At 41.2% G+C, this 13,423-nt stretch overlaps 1 protein-coding gene across 1 annotated transcript in view; it reads left to right on the forward strand.

Annotated features, from left to right (window-relative positions):
• The first annotated feature begins 200 nt into the window (after nucleotides 1–200).
• Nucleotides 201–13,423, forward strand: part of znrf2b (zinc and ring finger 2b) — a 31,236-nt gene continuing 18,013 nt past the window's right edge. The window contains 4 exon segments of the mRNA XM_054622155.1: nucleotides 201–954; nucleotides 957–1,004; nucleotides 1,006–1,156; nucleotides 1,159–1,218. Of these exon segments, the coding sequence (XP_054478130.1) occupies nucleotides 763–954; nucleotides 957–1,004; nucleotides 1,006–1,156; nucleotides 1,159–1,218 (451 nt within the window). The 5' untranslated portion in view covers nucleotides 201–762.

Raw genomic sequence — 13,423 nt, forward strand, 5'->3', positions numbered from 1 at the left:
ATATCTCTCAGCAGTACCAGGAAGTACCGTCTCCAAAATCGAGATAATAATTAACAAAATATTCCTAAAACTGAAAATGAAAGGTCGAATTTATTGGGTCAGGGTGGATTTAAGCTTAGGTGGACCTTGGGAACTGTCAAGGCTGCCAATATAAAAACACCGCAACGGCTTTATTTTGAAACTTCGTAAGGGAAGTGCTAGTGAGCGCAGCCAGCTAGCTTGACCGCTAGCCTGCACCGAGTCTCCTTGCTGCCGCTGGTAAAACGGTTTTTGTGCGGGACTTTCTCCACCATCACTTCCTTTCTTTGAGCAATGCGTTGTCAGGCTGGGAGGTGTGAGGAGCCCGTTCCTTCACTCTGTCATGGTGCTCAGGAGCCATGGCGGAGCGGACCCTGAGGAGGAACCAGCGGCCGGAGCTCAGCGGGTCCACAGCTGCGGCTCAAGCGAGGAAGGATTTCCCGTCACCTGCGGCACAGCCACAACCACCGCTGACGGAACACAAATGGTGACGGCTTCTAAAGTTTTACACGCGTCTCTAGCTTTTGTCACAGCTGGCCAGTTAAACTTATCCCCCACTGGCGTTCCCCAAATATCGGCGGGGATCGTAGCGACGCAGAGTTAGTTCTGCTTTCTTTCCCCCTCCAGCGGCGTTACGTGTGTCCCGTAAAGCCATCTGCCTCAGGCGTAAATCTGGCGCACTGTCCCGCAGTGGCTCATAGAGAGCCTCTTTAATATTTCAAAGCCGTGTCACTGGAGGTCACCATGGGGGCAAAGCAGAGCAGCCCGACCGCTAATCCAGCTGCTAACGGACGGACCAGAGCCTACTCCGGCTCGGACCTGCCCTCCAGCACGTCCAGCAGCAACGGCAGTAGTGGCAGCAGGACTGCCGCCGGGGGTGTGAGGTACCACGCGTACAGTGCGCCCGGAGCCTCCGGAGCCTCGTCCAGCACTAGCCAGCAGCAGCAGCAGCAGCACCACCACCACCACCACCACCACCACGGAGCCAGGGCCAGATCAGTGGGGGGCTCCGGGGGCTCCGGGACCAGACCCCAGTCCGGCATTAACATTCCGAACAGCAGCGGAGCCTACAGCTCCCAGGAGTCCGGCGGCAGCAGCCCGGAGGAGGCGGACAGGGAGCGCTCGGGCGGAGGGCACGATGCGCCCCCCGGCTGCTGATAGGATCACTACCAGCACACCTCTCGCCCCACCTGTTCGGAGGTAAGAGGGCACCGTTTCAACGCTTCACTGAGCTGCAGTGACACTGACACATGACTGTTTCCAGCACGGCTTCTCAGACCGTTTAGGATGGAGCCAGTGTTACCAGGATGTGGTTTAGATATTTCATCTACAGTGCCAGTCAAAAGTTTGGACACACCTTCTCATTCAATGGTTTTTCTTTCTTTCTTTTTTTTTTCTTTCTTTTTTTTTCTACATTGTAAATTAAAGCTAGGGTGGGCGATTTTGGAGAAAACAGCCGTTGAGATTCCGTCGCGTGCTCTCTGGCCTCTCCCTGCCACGCTACCTGCTGTAGCTCCTCCCACCGAACGTCAGTTATGCGCGTTCATGTGAATTCAGTTACATTGATAGGAAGACGAAACACGCAGGGACGCACCAACGTCGTTGCCAAGGTGACCGGACAGTCCCACAGCCAATAAGAACGGAGAATCGGAGCCTCGCTCTGATTGGTCAAAGTGTACATGAGCGGTGGCAATTTTTGGGTGCGGCCCACAGAGGCAGGGGAGAGCAAAGTTATGAGCAGATATTCTCAGAGCACTTCACCTACATATAGCTGACTGGCTATTAGGACAGTTTTGCCAAATATTACAGTAAAGAAATTACCCACCCTAGCTTTAATATTGAAGACATCCAAACTATGAAGGAACACATATGGAAGTATGTGGTAAACGAACAAATGCTCAACAAACCAGAATATGTTTTATATTTTAGATTCTTCAAAGTAGTTGAATGAGAAGGTGTGTCCAAACTTTTGACTGGTACTGTAGTTCATATATAAACAAATTATTTCAAACCAGCAGAGTGAGCACTGAGTTTGGAAACGCATATGTTTTCACAAGTGAATAAAGTGTTACTCGGATCAATGCTGCAGGCTACATCCTATTGAAATGATCAGCAGATTGATTGGTCATGTGACAGCTGAAAACTTATGTGGGCATTAAATGAAAATAACTTTACAAGCGCAAAGCAGGGTCATAACAAGGCTGTTGAAATCATGACTCCAGCCCACCTTAGAAAGTTTTGAACAGACAACGAAACTTATACGGGAATAATTAAAAATATGATTACTTATTTGGATTTTTGTGTTTGTTCATTTTGTAAACCATGTAGTGCATTTTCAATTTCACTTCCCAAATGTCTGTTTTTCAAATCTGTCTCTGCATTGGTCGGGAGTAATATTGTGGCCTGCTAATACTGAAGACTTAATTCATTTATAGGCCTAAAAATAGTTTAAAAGAGCTTAGAAACCGTGGAATAAGCCATTAAAATATCAACTGTGTGTTAGTTTTATGAAATGCTAAAACTCCCCCAGGTTACTTCAACTGTGGAACAAATTGATTTCCCGTGTATGTTAAGATGTGGCTCCCCTCACAACAAACCACCCGTCATTCAATGGAGATGGTGTCTGCCTCCACACAGAGCTCACTGACAGACAGAAAGGCAGCCAGTTAATCCAGCTACACAAAGACAACATCAAGGTCATGGTCTCTATTAAGACACTATGTATTGAGTACGTTGGGGATTTAGACTGTTTGTTGGAAGAGACATTCGTAGAACACATCACTTTGGGCTCTGAGAACTCGTGTTGGGGACCTCAGTGTTGAACAAAATATGGCAAAGATCTCCATGCACAGACCTGTGCCTACATGAGAGACAGCCAACAGTTTTAAAAGGTGTAATAGCTAAAGCAGGAATATATATTTGATAGTTTTGTATAATTGGATGCCACAAACAAAATCATTTAAAGCCAATGTTAAAAATGGGGCAGCATAGACGGTGACTGAGGTGCACTTTGGTCTGCTGAGTGAGTAAAGTGTCTGCCTGAGCTCAATGTTCCAATGTCAGGTAAATCTCATGGAAAAGAGAGCCTGGCTGTTTATTGTAGACCTTACTGCTGTTGTGCATGTGCTTCTGTTTCTGCTCATATCAGACCACATTTGTTGCTTTTCAAAGCAAGATGATGACAAATTGGTGAAGGTAACAGCTGTCTTTACTTTACTTAAGGGCTGCGCGATAATTCAATATGATTTAATTTTCATCTTTCAATGGAATCAGATCTCGAGATATCGTGATACACCTTGTCTAAATGAATAAAAACAAGCAAATACTAACTCACAAATCTCAGAAAATGTTGTAGGTATTTCATACAGAGTATTTATTTATTTATTTATTTATCGCATTATCAGAAAACCAGCTAAATCGTAATAGATATTGTTATGGAGACATAAAATGACCGATGTCATGATAGAAGATTTTAGCAATATCACCCAGGAGTTGTTACTTCCATCCATCTTAATCTTTAAAAAGTGTTTGGATGGAGACGTTGTGTGATAAGGGTAGCGTGGGTTCTTTCATGGCTCAGTGGCTCTGTGCGTAGTGTTGTGGACCCAGAGAGAGAGAGTGACGCTGGCTCGGCGCACACAGGGGAGAAGGTGTTTAGGTGTTGTCTTTAGGGCTAGAGAAGAATTTGTCAAGTGGTGGTAAACGTACAGCGTGACTCCGGAGTAAAACAAAGTCTCTCATGGGCATCCCAACCCCAAGCCTGGAAGCTGAAACGGTAAACTTTTGAAAATAAAACCAAGCATCCTTTTACTTTAATTGACTGTCTTAAATCACACTGTAGTTAAATCAGGTCGGTCCACACAACAGCTATGAAAAAAATGAATCAGTGCAGCAGAGCATAAGGTGAAACATTGTTTGGGCAAACTAGAGAATAATTGACACTCATTTTTTTCCCAATGGCTGCATCATTTCAATCAGCAGCAATTGGAATCAGCAACATGGACTAAGGTCTAGATGCAAAAACCAAACACAACAGCACTGCCATTTATCCCATTTATTTCTATGACAATCTCAAGCAAAGGTTTATGATTGTGACAGCTCTAATGCCACCTTGTCAACCTGATCTATACTCAAGGAGTACTGAGGTCTAATCGGCAGACCCACTATAGGAAGCAAAGCTGTGCTGATACATCTTCCACAGACCGATGGGTTGACGCTGCCCAGAGACGGAGTTGCTCCTGCTGGGTTTAATGGCATTCATGTGTGAGGATGATGAGTCACATGTGCGAGTTGAGCCAAACATTGTGAAGATGAACAGCGTGAGGCTCCTCGACAACTTTGTCTTGATGAGTTCATTGATCATCACAGACAACCGTTTGTTTGGCTGTGTATGGAAGGTTTGAGTAGACCAGAGATTCACTGTTGATATTTCTCTTTTGGCTGCCTGACTCATTGTTTCTTGTTGAACTCAAGTGGTGGAAAGCATTTGCTCACAGAGGAGAATCAGAAGCTCTGAATGAAACTAAAGACGCGTTTGAGAAGAATTTGTGGAGCCAGGAAAAAACCGCTGCAGGCAAGTTGCACGGTTTCCAGCAGAGTAAAGAAAGTCCTATTAAACATTTATCAGATCCTTATAACTAATAGTTTTATATTTTAATAAATTACACAAATCTATCTAGCTTTTACTTAGTCAGCAATAATTGTTGCTTAAATTATGTTCGGTCTAATATGGTAATGAAATGCATAATATCTGAGCTATTTCTGATGGCATTTATTTGTCAGCTTTCATATTTTACTTTTACATACTTTTACATATCAATTTCATATACAATCGAACTCTGAGTTGACTAAACCTGAACTCTGAGTTGACTAACCCTGAACTCTGAGTTGACTAACCCTGAACTCTGAGTTGACTAACCCTGAACTCTGAATTGACTAACCCTGAGATGAAAAAAACATTGTGTTGTCAGTTCCAGAACACCTGATCAGAGTTTGTTCACTCTGAGCTAGGTTCTTGTTAGGTGAAAGGAAAAAGCCATCATCAATGAAGCTCTGATAACATGGTTCACCATGGCAACCGGTTAATAAAAGGCAGAGCCTCCATTTTAATTGAGTGGACGTAGAGATATTAATGTGTATACACTGTGCACATTTATCTTTAAATAAGAGCCTTAGTCAGAGAGGAAAACGTGTCAATGAGTTAAAACAAAGTTGTATTCCGTATTGTCCATTCATTTATTTTTGACCAGACTTACATTTTAAACATATTTGTTTAGCTTAAATCTAATGGGGATAAAACACTGAGACAGCAACTCAGGACATAAGAGACATAATTGTAAGCTCACACTCTGATCCAGTTTAAATACTTAGACATCTATTTGGATCTTGACTCAACAGCCTTCAGTGACTTTATTTCATCTACATCGGCAACTGAGGTAAATTTAAACAGTGTCACTGAAATGCTGTTAAAACGAAATCACAATACGCTGCCTATTAAAAAGCTACATTCTACAGCTGAACCACTATTCCGCTTATTTAGAAATGTTATCCAATATAGGAATTTCCCTCTATCAGTCACAGCAGACATCAATTGTGTGCACACAGTCACCATGGGTTACCATGGTAACAGACCCAGAGTTTAATTTGCCTATCTTTCTGGACCTGAAAACCCAGAGTTTTCCTCATCTCAGGGAGAGTTTTCTCTAGATCCAATTTCTGAAACAGGGCCCTGTTTGTGCTGTTCGCACCGTTATAACTGAAGTTATATGTGACGTTATCATCATCCCATAGTCCCTTTAGTCTTACTATTTACTTTAGCATATTTCATTAAGCACTTCACATCAGTATGCATTCAAGTGAGTGTATGAACTAAAACAAACACATGCATGCTGAGGACACGCATGCAGCAGGTAGTGTACACAGGTTGTTAATGTGAGTGTGAGTCAACACACCTAATAATTAACTCAACTCTTCGGTCTTCTTCCTCAGTAGTGGCGCATCAGGGATGAATAAAAAATGAGCCCACACACACACGCACACGCATGCGTCTGCAACTTGTGTAAGCAGGTGGTCTGTTAATGGTGTTTCATCTTAATTAACAGCCTCAAAGTCTGATAATAGAAATACAGTAGAGCAGCTTCTTAACATTCGACACAACAACTAACTGAATTGTCAGTTTGCTCACTGAAGTGTGCTGAACGCTGATGATGCACAAACACCTGAGAAGTACAGATTAAGGTTCACCTGCACCGATCAATTCTATACAACAACCTGACGAATAGCCAAACGTGGCGTGCGTGCGTGTGTGTGTGTTTGTGTAGGAGGGAGGAGGGAGACACTGCGTGTGGTGTAGCAGTTGTCCAGTTGATTTAAGGTGTGTGTTCACTATCCTCTCTCTTAACTCTAGTGGTATCTATCAAGATATAAGAATGAGATACTTTTGGTTTTATCTGTCCAGGGTTTGAGATAATGTCTCTATTAGTTAAGTATTCGGGTCAGTGACGAATAAGGCTTCCAAAAGTTTTTCAAAGTATTTTCAAATGGATGTCATGCATATTTTTGTGTGTGGAACATAGTCGTTAAACAAGTCTCATTTGTAAAATTACTTTTCAAAGTTGTTAAATTCATTTTTAATAGTATTTTTTTAACTTCACAGGCTAAAAAATGTCAGGTGGCGCAACCGAATATTTGTTAAAATATATATAATATCCTACCATTCATTATAACAGAAATCTTTGGCAAGTATCCGTTAGAGTGTCTACAGGGCCTAACACATATCTATTTTTAATAATTTAAGATCATTGCAGTCTATTGGCCAGGTTTTTGGTATCTTAAGCATCTGATTTTACATTTAAAATCATAAAAATAATGATACAAATATACAAATGAATACATGCAATACAATAGCTATTAACATTATAGTTATCAACTATTTGGTCACTTAAATCTTTTATTTATTGCTCTAAATTAATGTTTTATCTGGTTGCACCAGTTGTGCCACCTGACAACATTAATAATGAGAGCATTATGGCTGAATAATTGCCTTTTTACTTCAAATACAAAAAAAAGTAAATATTTCATAGTCTCATAGTCATCATGTTCAGTACATAGCAACTAGAATAGACTACAGTGCAATGGATTGATTAGATGGACAGACTGTAATGGATTGTGATGGGGCAACAATTAAGACCATTGAATTAAAGGCATAACAACTGGAATGCAACACTAGTTCATACTAAATACAGCAATACGAAACTGATTAAAAAAAAACACTTGAATGACATTGCAAAACATTTTGAACCTTGTAAGGTATGTTGACCTCACATGGTTCAAAATGTTTTGAAATATTTTGGTGTACAGTATTTTCAGGTGTGTGTACTAAAGCTGTCCCAGTCATGAGTGAGCTGTGTGTGTTGTGAATTAAGAGGATCTGAGATAACATGGAACTCCTCTGTGTGTAATAAGAAATTAATTATTTAAAAACCTGAAAGGTCTGAATACTGTATAAAAGTAAGAGCCGCAAGCCATGTTTGTTGTTTACCTTCATAATGATAGTTTTGGGGAGTGTCTTTGGAGGGAGGCCTGAAGGGACGGACTGTCAGAGATGGAGATTTGGACAATTTCCTGCTAGTCTGGTCTAGAGCTGCTGTTTTTAATGGAAAAGACTTGGCAACACTGGGCTGTTTGTTTGGGTTGGATAACTTTTAAAATCTACCATACTTTAGCTAGTTTCTCATTACCAACCATGCCTTTAACTTAAAACTATTAAACGATTTAAAAATTCAGTAAATAATCTTAGAGCTTGAAATATAATATCATATAGTGACATTCCTTGCGGTTGCGCCACCTGACTTTTGCAACTTTTTTCAAATTATTCAGGCATCTACTTTGACTCCTGTATTATTTTTAGTCCTTGTTAACAAATCCATACATTTAAAAATATGTTTTATGATAATATAATTTTTTTCTAGCTTAACATTGGTTGTACCACCTGACATGGAAAGTGTACCAGCCAACTTATAAGTTAAAAGTAGCTATTTTTATCAATATTTGAGAGAGATCTTAAAACATTTTCACTCAGCCATAAAGGTCAGTTGAGTTCCTCTTGATGATGCTTTATCCTGGAAACTGTTGTGTACTTTAATATTAAAATAAAAGTCCCGTATTTACAGTTGTGCCACCCTGACATTTGAAGCATGCAAATTGTTGGACAAAAGATTTTAAGTTGTCTAAATTGCTTTGAACTATAGGTATTTTTATTTGGTTCATTTGAAAGATTGCAACAATACAATCATGCCATTGTATTAATTTATAATTTATAATCATTAAAAATAAAACATTTTAGTCTGTTCATTTGCTCGGACAGTTGCGCCGCCCCCTATTTTCAGGGTTTGAGATGCCAAAACATAAAATAATATATCTTATTTGAATGTACTGAAAATGTGTTCAAACTCATGAGCTTTTATTGAATGAAATGATATATGCCATGAATTAATAAAATTATTCTAAAAGGAAATAATGGGCTCGGACACAGAAATATGGACGTCATGTCATTAACCCATTCACACAAAGACTATGGAGGTGAATAGAATTTAATTTGTTGTTCTCACAGCGTTAGCTTCGGGCTAATATAATGCTACGGAACTACACTACGACTAGCATTTTTATTTTCTTATCACAGGCTAGCAATATATTCATTTCATTATCTGGCTATTTATTTACATTACAGCTGATAGGAACCAACGACTGTATGTGGTTTGTTTACATGGTGTAACTTAACACTTGCCGTTTGGACACAGTCTCTCTCTCTCTGTGTTCGAGTTCTCAGCCATATTTACCATTGTTGTTGAAATATTCCTAGTTCAGCTTCACCTAGCCAGTAATTTAATTTTCATTTAATGACACATGAGTCCGACGGAAACAGTAGTCTAAGTGGCAAAAAAGCTTATGAATGCAATTTGTACACTTTAAAGTTAAATGCCTTTATCTGGTGCACTTTGAGAGCACTTCAAGCTTTTGTAAACAATTTGTTTTAGCTGTGGTGGAATGTAACTAAGTACATTTTTTTTACGTTAATATTTTTGTACTTCTAATAATGGTGTACAATAATATTTGTACATTGTAGTATTACTGTGGTTACTTCTTCCTCCATCGCTGTTCTTTAGTTGTAAAAATATGAACGGTGATGACATGGCTAAAAGTCACACCCACATAGCATGGTAAAAGAGGAGGGGTCTGTGTTCCAAAACTGGTCTGGCATGGGTTGCTGACATTCTGCTGACCCCCCAAGAGGACAGTGACAGTTGACAGTAGTGCCGGGAGCCCCGCCACAGTTGAGCACTAAGTGGTCGGCCTGGGACGCAGCAAAGTCTGGGCAAGTGTTGCTGCTCAGCGGGAGACGAAAGCCCGTCGAGGAGTGTTAAATACTTTCGCCACATTATGAAACCGTGACGGGACAAATTCGATTATGGTGGTCCGGCACAGTCTAGGTTATACATGAAAACACTGGCCAATCTCACGGCTTGAGTTTGAAACTCATTAGAGTTAACAGTTGTGTTTTAAAAACTTTTTGGGATTAAGTGGTACTAAGGGTATAACAAAACTCAGAGTGTTAATTCACATATACTCAGAAAATATTGCCCAAGTTGATAACTGTTGCATTTGCAGAGAACATTAAAAGATTGAAACGTTCCATCTGTCCACAGGCCCACGTATCGTGTGTCATACACCCCCATCCTCGATACGAGCTACCTCACACTGAAAATGAAGACTATGAATTCATAAGTCTGTTGTGTGGGTCTGAACATTTTGGCACTACAGTTCAGTAAGGAAATGGCAGGGAGACAACTGAAAAGACAAAGACATTTTTAGCCCTATAGTAGAGCTTTGCCTTCCAGATAACAGCATCAACCATTTACATGCACAAAAGACATATCCCTGGGAATAAACACAGGACCCTCAGGCTGCATCCAAAGGGTTTTTGTTGAGCTCTGGACGTCCTCAAATCCTTGACTCAAAATTTATCGTAGAATTTAAAAACCCTGGCAAAGCCTATACCAGCTATGGAGCAGTCTGTGTTCTTGTTGATAAAACAAGCTGAACATGGAGATGATGTCATAGTCCAAAGTTTGTAACCATTATGTATGGGTTGGCTGTAGACTATCCATCCCAGTTAGACTGTAAGCTGTTGTCAGCATGTGATTTGTATGGATGTAGCTTCCTATCACATAGTGTAATAACAGATCAGCAATCTGGTTTTACCAAATGGATACAGATCTAAATGTCGCAAACTTTTGATTTCATGGATGTGCTCACAGCGGGCTGCGCTCTGACTGAGAAACCGGATTTAGGGTCCTTTAAGGGACTTTTTACAAGTGCAATCAAAGATTTTCCATCTGCAGCTTATCTTTTTACATCCTGTGTACTCTTCCTTCAAAAAGTAATTATAGCTGGGTCAAAGGTTTGATACAGAGCTATAGATTCTCTGAAACGTATTCTGTACATGTCTCTATAACAAAAGCAACACCAGCTGTCCTCTGCAATATTCCGTTTGCAACGAATGGGGCGGCTATGGCTCACGCAAACACAAGGTTGGTGGTTCGAACATGCCGAGGTGTCCTTGAGCGAGACATCTTGACTTCTTAGCAGCCCACTGCTCCTCAGGGATGGGTTAAATGCAGAAGAGAAATTTTGTGTATATATGTATCTATGTATGTACATGACCAATAAAGCTGATATTCTTATTCAAACCATTATCTATTCCCCACAGTACCTCCTATACATTTGTATGACTGCCAGGTGCCAATGGAGGAAGCACAATGTGACAGTCACTCCTTTGCAGTGTTGCTATCCTGCTCTGATAGTTCTGTTTTTCTGGAAGCTGGCGGCCGACAGCACTACTTATTCGATCATAAAACCAATGCTTTTCTTTTATAACCATCCTCAAAGCAATAAAAACAAGCCAGTAATATGTTATAATCACAACAGACCCATGTACTGGGCCTTTATGTTACTGAGATCTTGATAACATTCCACTGACAGATACCACCACACACCAGTAGGTAATGGTTTCTTATGCCATAACCTTTTACTGGAATGAAATTACTTCTTGTAGGTAGCTGTTGCTCATGACCTAAAGCTAATCAGTGACAGGGGCTTGCTATAGTTACTTATTAGCCCAGTGCCAGCTAGCATAGAAGAAATAGCATTGAATTACAAAATCATAAAATGAAATTTTGCTGTTGAAACTGCCGGTGTGACCGAGCTATTATTCATGGACGTTAGTAGCAGCTAACACCTCAGTGTGTAAAGAAAAAGGATTGAGTGGACCCGGTTTGAACCCTTCAGGTGGACCAAGAAGGAGCAGGTTCTGACTGCAGTTTGTATGCACAAACTTGCCGAGACCACGTTTCCTAGTAGTGATTTGCTAAAATCGAAAAAGTTCATTTTTTTCGCATTAATGTACACTCAGCAACCCATCTTGACAGAAAAAAACAGAAATGTAGAAATTTTTGCAAATTTATTAAAAAAGAAAAACTGAAATATCACATGGTCATAAGTATTCAGACCCTTTGCTGTGACACTCATATTTAACTCACATGCTGTCCATTTCTTCTGATCCTCCTTGAGATGGTTCTACTCCTTCATTGGAGTCCAGCTGTGTTTAATTAAACTGATTGGACTTGATTAGGAAAGGCACACACCTGTCTATATAAGACCTTACAGCTCACAGTGCATGTCAGAACAAATGAGAATCATGAGGTCGAAGGAACTGCCCAAGGAGCTCAGAGACAGAATTGTGGCAAGGCACAGATCTGGCCAAGGTTACAAAAGAATTTCTGCAGCACTCAAGGTTCCTAAGAGCACAGTGGCCTCCATAATCCTTAAATGGAAGAAGTATGGGATGACCAGAACTCTTCCTAGACCTGGCCGTCCAGCCAAACTGAGCAATCGTGGGAGAAGAGCCTTGGTGAGAGAGGTAAAGAAGAACCCAAAGATCACTGTGGCTGAGCTCCAGAGATGCAGTAGGGAGATGGGAGAAAGTTCCACAAAGTCAACTATCACTGCAGCCCTCCACCAGTCGGGGCTTTATGGCAGAGTGGCCCGACGGAAGCCTCTCCTCAGTGCAAGACATATGAAAGCCCGCATAGAGTTTGCCAAAAAACACATGGAGGACTCCCAAACTATGAGAAATAAGATTCTCTGGTCTGATGAGACCAAGATTGAACTTTTTGGCGTTAATTCTAAGCGGTATGTGTGGAGAAAACCAGGCACTGCTCATCACCTGCCCAATACAATCCCAACAGTGAAACATGGTGGTGGCAGCATCATGCTATGGGGGTGTTTTTCAGCTGCAGGGACAGGACGACTGGTTGCAATTGAAGGAAAGATGAATGCGGCCAAGTACAGAGATATCCTGGAAGAAAACCTCCTCCAGAGTGCTCAGGACCTCAGACTGGGCCGAAGGTTCACCTTCCAACAAGACAATGACCCGAAGCACACAGCTAAAATAACAAAGGAGTAGCTTCGGAACAAGTCTGTGACCATTCTTGACTGGCCCAGCCAGAGCCCTGACCTAAACCCAATTGAGCATCTCTGGAGAGACCTGAAAATGGCTGTCCACCAACGTTCACCATCCAACCTGACAGAACTGGAGAGGATCTGCAAGGAAGAATGGCAGAGGATCCCCAAATCCAGGCGTGAGAAACTTGTTGCATCATTCCCAAGAAGACTCATGGCTGTACTAGCTCAAAAGGGTGCTTCTACTCAATACTGAGCAAAGGGTCTGAATACTTATGACCATGTGATATTTCAGTTTTTCTTTTTTAATAAATTTGCAAAAATTTCTACATTTCTGTTTTTTTCTGTCAAGATGGGTTGCTGAGTGTACATTAATGTGAAAATAAATGAACTTTTTCGATTTTAGCAAATGGCTGCAATGAAACAAAGGGTGAAAAATCTAAAGGGGTCTGAATACTTTCCGTACCCACTGTACATAGGTGCTTTAACACTGTCAATAGCATTATGGCACTCTGAAGACCAAACATATTTGGTCCTAGCCTTCCTCAAGCCTGTGAGGGGCGCAACAACAGTAGAAACATTTCTACAGGAACAGCGGTAAAAACAGACCAGCCACAAAAAGCACATGACCTTCTTACATGACCCAAATACATGACTGTAGCCTTAGCAAACTCACACTTTGCCAGGTTAACTGTCAAGTGTGCCTGAGCCAAGCGCTCAAACAACTTTACAATGTGGTCAAAATGGACGTCCCAATCATCAGAGTAGATGACCACATCATCCAAATACACCGATCAACCTTCCAGATCTACAACCACCATGTGCATTAGGCGTTGGAAAGTTGTTGGTGCATTCCTCTGCAAATATTCGGCAACGTTGCAAAACA

This window comes from Anoplopoma fimbria, chromosome 20 (genome assembly GCF_027596085.1).
Source record: "Anoplopoma fimbria isolate UVic2021 breed Golden Eagle Sablefish chromosome 20, Afim_UVic_2022, whole genome shotgun sequence".
Classification (NCBI taxonomy): Eukaryota; Metazoa; Chordata; class Actinopteri; order Perciformes; family Anoplopomatidae; genus Anoplopoma; species Anoplopoma fimbria.